This window comes from Chlorella variabilis (genome assembly GCF_000147415.1).
Source record: "Chlorella variabilis unplaced genomic scaffold CHLNCscaffold_10, whole genome shotgun sequence".
In the NCBI taxonomy this organism is placed as follows: domain Eukaryota; kingdom Viridiplantae; phylum Chlorophyta; class Trebouxiophyceae; order Chlorellales; family Chlorellaceae; genus Chlorella; species Chlorella variabilis.
This window is the reverse complement of record NW_005435078.1, coordinates 1,519,021-1,524,381: the sequence shown is the minus strand read 5'-3', so window position 1 is coordinate 1,524,381 and position 5,361 is coordinate 1,519,021. Positions and strand designations below refer to the sequence as shown.

At 71.4% G+C, this 5,361-nt stretch overlaps 2 protein-coding genes across 2 annotated transcripts in view; one reads left to right on the top strand and one right to left on the bottom strand.

Moving 5' to 3' along the window:
- The window catches only part of CHLNCDRAFT_35486 (hypothetical protein), a gene marked incomplete at its 5' end in the record, with an annotated part of 2,746 nt that extends 2,384 nt beyond the window's left edge, over window positions 1-362 (bottom strand). The window contains one exon of the mRNA XM_005847639.1: window positions 87-362. Coding sequence (XP_005847701.1) covers window positions 87-362 — 276 coding nt within the window. The remainder of the gene's footprint in view (window positions 1-86) is intronic.
- Window positions 363-1,520: 1,158 nt separating this feature from the next.
- Window positions 1,521-5,361, top strand: part of CHLNCDRAFT_52421 (hypothetical protein) — a gene marked incomplete at both ends in the record, with an annotated part of 5,530 nt that continues 1,689 nt past the window's right edge. Inside the window, 9 exons of the mRNA XM_005847803.1 lie at window positions 1,521-1,922; window positions 2,149-2,193; window positions 2,427-2,599; window positions 2,980-3,094; window positions 3,290-3,378; window positions 3,572-3,668; window positions 3,996-4,160; window positions 4,374-4,553; window positions 4,785-5,033. Coding sequence (XP_005847865.1) covers window positions 1,521-1,922; window positions 2,149-2,193; window positions 2,427-2,599; window positions 2,980-3,094; window positions 3,290-3,378; window positions 3,572-3,668; window positions 3,996-4,160; window positions 4,374-4,553; window positions 4,785-5,033 — 1,515 coding nt within the window. The remainder of the gene's footprint in view (window positions 1,923-2,148; window positions 2,194-2,426; window positions 2,600-2,979; window positions 3,095-3,289; window positions 3,379-3,571; window positions 3,669-3,995; window positions 4,161-4,373; window positions 4,554-4,784; window positions 5,034-5,361) is intronic.

Below are 5,361 nucleotides of genomic sequence, written 5' to 3'. Positions count from 1 at the left end.
GGCGGCATGCGGGAGGGCCGGGCGGGACCCCCGCTGAAGAGATGGAGTGGAAGGCGGGGGCAGAGGATGCCGAGCATGAGTAGCACTCCCAGGCCTGTCGGGCCTGCCGCGCAGGCGGCCTGCCCTGGTGCCCCCCGTCTGAACCCCCGCATGCCACCGCGATGCGCGGCGGGGCACCCACCCGAGCAGTTCTGGTTGCCCGTCTCCTCCCCCTCGTCCCAGTTGCGCATGAACACGCCCACCACCTCGTACCCCTGCCACTGCAGCAGCAGCGCCGCCACGGCCGAGTCCACGCCGCCGCTGATGCCCACCGCCACGCGGCGGCCGCGGCCGGGCAGGTCAGCGCCTGCTGCGGAGTGCATGCCGCGTGCCTGCTGTGCTGCTGCCACTGCCCCAGCGACTGATGCTGATGCTGCGGGTTGGTGTGGGGCTGGGGCGGGGCGGGGCGGGCCCAAGCCGGCATGCAGCAGCCGCAGCAGGGCACCCGACAGCTCGGCCGCAGACGCTGGAAGGCTGCCGGCGGCGGCCAGCGGTGCTGCGGCATGGCCCGTGCCGCCCAGCCCGCAGGCAGCCTGCCGCAGCGCATGCTGCACCAGCCATGGCAACCGCTCCATTCGCCCGCTGCAAGCCCTCCTGCTGCTCACCGGTCTTTATCCTTGCCTCCTTCCCTTCCTGCTGCTGCTCCCGCTAGCTGCTCCGTACCCTGCTCAGCCGCTGGCTGGCCCGCTGCCTGCTGCGTCGAGGGGCTGCCGTCCGCCCCTGGTTCGCCAAACAGCTCCCGCTGCTGCTCCTCTGGAGTCACAGTGCCCGTCTGGATGACCAGCCTGCAGGGAGGCAGCCCATACGACACAGATGCATGGCCTGCCTGCCTGCCTGCCCTGCCTGCCTGCATGCGCATCCCCGTGCCAGGCCAGCCCGGCCCCCACTCCTGCTCACCAGTTGATGGACAGCTGCAGGGCCAGCGCCAGCAGCAGCAGGCCGATGATGTGCGGCAGCAGGTGGTCGGGGAGGCCCAGGGGCAGGAAGATGAGGGTGGTGCAGACCAGGGCGCAGCCGATGAGGCAGAGGTTGATGAGCAGCAGGGTCACATTCTGCGGGGGCGGGGCCGCGCTCGGCGGCAGGCGGGGAACGGCGGCAGCGGTAGTGGCTGCGGCGTTCACAGCAGCGGGATCGGCCTGAGGCGCATCCTCTGCCGCATCCGAGCCACTGCCTGCGCTGCGGCCACCTACATTGGTTCCGCGGGTCACAGCGCCGTAGGCGATTGCCTCCAGGGGCAGCATGTCACAGGCCAGCACCTGATTTTTGCACCCCGGTCCAGAGTGCAGGGCGGTGATTGGGAGGCCAGCCAGGGAGCAAGTCCAAGGGCACTGCCAGTTTCTTCCTCATGGCGGCGTGGCCAGCAGCCCCATGACGAAAAAAACACCCTGCTGCCGCCATTGATCGCGCCTTGCATTCGGCCACACGCACTGCCGCCCCCCGGCAGGTGATGGAGTGAGGAGTGGGCGATCAGAGTTCCTGCTATGTCGAGGCTATCAGGGGCGGTCTGCCATCAACGAGCGCTGCCCGCCAGGCATCTAACAGTCCGAGCGGCGGCCCCTCGGCTGCCGAGCCCCGCGGCAGCCACCCCGCCATGCTGCTGGCGCCCAGCCTGGCCTCAGCATTGTAGGCACGCGGCGCCCCAGCGCAGGAGACAAGCGCCACAGCGACGGGTGGCCACCTGCAGCAGCAGCAGCCTACCACACCTGGCGGGCTACCAGGCGGGCGGCGGCAGCGGCGCCAGCCGCACCACCTACACCAACAGCGGCAGCCCGGAGAGGACGCTCAGCGATGTGATACACTGGACGATAAACCTGCCCTGGCAGAAGGCCTTCTCCTGGTTTGTGGTGGCCGTGATGGCCAGCCAGCTGCGCGACTTCTTCGGGGTGAGGCGGGGCCTGGCCCTCTCGTCTGCACGCACCGGGCAGGCGCCCTGCAGGGTTGCATTGACAGCGGCGAGAGCATGCATTGCCGGCCAGGACGGTGCGGCGCGCCAGACGAGCTAGGGAGGAGGGCGAGCGGTGCAAACAGTGCCGCGCCCCAGCCCCTGGCTCCATTCTGGCTCCGCGCCGATCCTCCCCCTCCTTGCTCTCCCCACCCCCACCCCCACAGATCACCATGGGGACCTTCATCGTGTCCTTTGTGGGCAACGGCTTCGTGCAGACCGGCCACGCCTGGCTGCCGCTCAACCGCTTCTCGCCGCAGGCGCGCGGCGCGCCGCCCCCGCCTGCTTCTCACGCACCACGCCCTCCCCTCCTCGCCTCCCCCGCCCCCGCTCACACGCTCTCCCACTCCTCACCCGCCCGATGATCCGGCACCCCACCCCTCCCAGCTTCCAGACCCTAAAACACCACACCCCCGCCCCCCCCGCCCTCCCCCCTCCTGTGCAGGACCGCCGCCGCTTCCTGGTCATCGCCTACTACACCGCCATCGTCTCCCTCTTCACCCTCTTTGGCGTGCTCATCATCCCCGACGTCGTGCGCGAGGGCGCCGACTTTGTGAGCCGGCTGCAGACGGAGAACCTGTGGGTGGTGGTGCTGGAGAAGATGCGCAAGGGGCTGGGGTGAGGCGGCTGGCTGAGGCTGGCTGGGGCTGGGGCTGGCTGGGGCTGCGTCGGGCTGCGGCTGGCTGCTGCTGTGCCTGCGGCTGTGCTGTGGCTGCGGCTGTGCCTGTGCCTGTGGCGGGCTGGGGGGACGCCGCCCCAGCTGCCCTGCTGCCGGCTGGTGGCGCAGCAGCCGCCGAAAGCGGGGCGCTGGCCTGGCTGCGCAGCGGGCGGGTGGAGGGGCCGGCATGGCGGCCGGCCCGGGGCCAGCCTGCGCTGCGCTGCGGCTGTGCCGGTCTCTCTGCCCGGAGCGCCTCCCATGCCATCACAACTCCACCACACTTCCCATCGCGGCCTCGCCTCCCGTCTGCTTCCCTCCCGCGCCCTGCCGTGCCCCGCAGCGAGGGTGTGATGGACAGCCTTGAGCGCTTCCTGCTCATCGCCTCCAGCGACGACGTCACCCGCGCCATCGACTTTGCCACGCTGGACACGATCGCGGGCAACGCGCGCACGCAGGTGGCAGGGCGGCCGCGGGGGCCTGCGGCGGCTGGCCGGCTGTCCGCGTGCGGCGGCGGCGCTGAGTGAAAGCCCGAAGCCCGCGTGTGGAGCTGGCCCCTCTTGCCTGCCTGCCATCCCTGCCATCCCCACAACCCGACGCACCCACCCCGCTGCTGCCCCCCTCCACCCCCCCCTCCCCCCACCCCCCTGCAGTACCTGGGCATGGCGCTGCAGAATGTACTGCGGCAGTACACCAACGCCGCCGCCTCCATCGTCTCCGACCTCCTCTCATTCACCACCAAGTTTGCCATACAGGCGCGCACCCAAACGCCGCCGCCTGCCCGCCGCCTGCCGCCTGCCTGCCTCCGCCACCTGCTGCCGCCCTCTGCTGCCTCCCGCTGCGCCCATGCTGGGGCTTGGTGCCAGCGCCGCTGCACGCGTGCACCCTGCATGCCCGCCCGCTGCCCCCTCGGCGCCTCCCCTCCCGGTGATTAGAGCATTTTGTAATCTGAGCAACTGGCGCGGCGCGGGGGCGCGTTGCCCCCGGGGGCTGCGCCCGCTGGGTACGACCCCGGATGCGGCGGCGCCCGCTGTGCGCCAGCCGTGGCCCCGTGCCCAGGCATGGCGGCCGCGTACGGCTGGTGCGCCCCCTGCTGTGAAAAGGCGAAGATGAGGGAGGGCCTGCGGCTGCACCCGAGCCACCGAAGCCTGCGCCTGCACTTGCACCCGCACGCGCCGCATGCCATGCCGCCCACGCCTGCGCGCATGCGCGCCACACAGGCGCCGGCGACGCCTCCCCCCGCCTGCTGCCTCGCCCCACGTTCTGAAAAGGGGCCTGCCTGCTGCCCTGGCCTCACCCCACCCCCACCCCACCCGCCGCCCTGTGCCCGCCCCCTGCCCCCTGCCCCCTCCCCTGCAGGTCGGCATCTCCCTCATCCTCTCCTTCATGGTGGTGTGGGACCTACCCACCATCCAGCGCGGCGTGCAGAGCCTGCGCACCTCACGCGTCGCCCCCATTTACAACACCGTCGCGCCCAGCCTGGAGATCTTCGCCACGCTGTTTGGCAAGGCGCTGCAGGCGCAGGTGGGGGCGCCGGAAAGGGTGCCAGCGGGGCGCCAGCGAGGCGCCAGCGGGGCACCAGCGGGGCGCCAGCCCAGGGTCTGGCGCGGGCAGTGCCGGCGGCGCGTGTCACCGTTGCCTGGGCATGCCGGCGCCGGGGCTCCCGCTGCCGCCTGCGCAGCGCATCGAGTCCCCCCGCCTGCGCGCCTGCCTGCCCCCTTGCCCCCACACACGCAGGCGCGCATCGCCGCCGTCAACACCATACTCACCTGCCTGGGCATGTGGGCGCTGCAGCTGCCGGGCGTGGGCCTGCTGTCGCTCTTTGTCTTTGTCTGCGGCTTCATCCCCATTGCCGGAGTCATCATCTCCACGGTGCCCATCGGCTTTGTGGCCCTCACCGAGTATGGGTTCACAAAGGTGCGGCGCCTGGGTAGTAGTGGTGGTGGGGTGGTGGTGGGGACAGCGGGCGGGCGGGTGCCAGGGAGGGGAGGGCAGGCAGAAGGCTCGTGGAACCGCGACTGGCGGCGAGGCAGGGGAGATGGGGAGATGGGGGGAGGGGTGGAGCTGCCGCGACGGATCTCTGCCCCGACTGTGCCTGCCCCTGCCCGCCCGGACCCCTCCTGCCTCCTCCCCCCCTGGTGGGCGCAGCTGGCGCTGGTGCTGCTGATGATCACGGGTGTGCACTTTGTGGAGGCCTACGGCCTCAACCCCGCCATCTACTCCGCGCACCTCAAGCTGCACCCGCTGCTGGTGCTGGCGGTGCTGGTGGTGGCGGAGCACAGCCTGGGGGTGTGGAGCCTGCTGCTGGCGGTGCCCCTCACAGTCTTCACCCTTGACTACGTGGTGTCCTACCCAGAGTACACGGCCACGCGGGTGGCGGCGGCGGAGCTGGAGAACGTCAGCATGCAGAGCATGGACGCTGACTAGGCGCGCTGCTGCCGCCCCGGCCGCGTGCATGTGGGCCCGCGCGGACGGACGGCCAGCCCGCCCGCCAGCCAGCCAGCCCGCCGGGTGTGTTCACGGCGGCCTGCCGGCGTTGAGTACGCGGGCCGCTGCCGCCCCGGGCTGCCCCAGCGGCCAGCGCGTGCCGTGCCTGCGCGCCTCTCACGATTGATACTTCCTCTTTTTGGCCCCCCTCTCCATCCCTTCTCTCCCCTGTCCTTTTTTGCAACAAGGCTGCCCCCCTCTGCTCACTCCAATCCCTTATATGCCGGCGGGCGGGCGG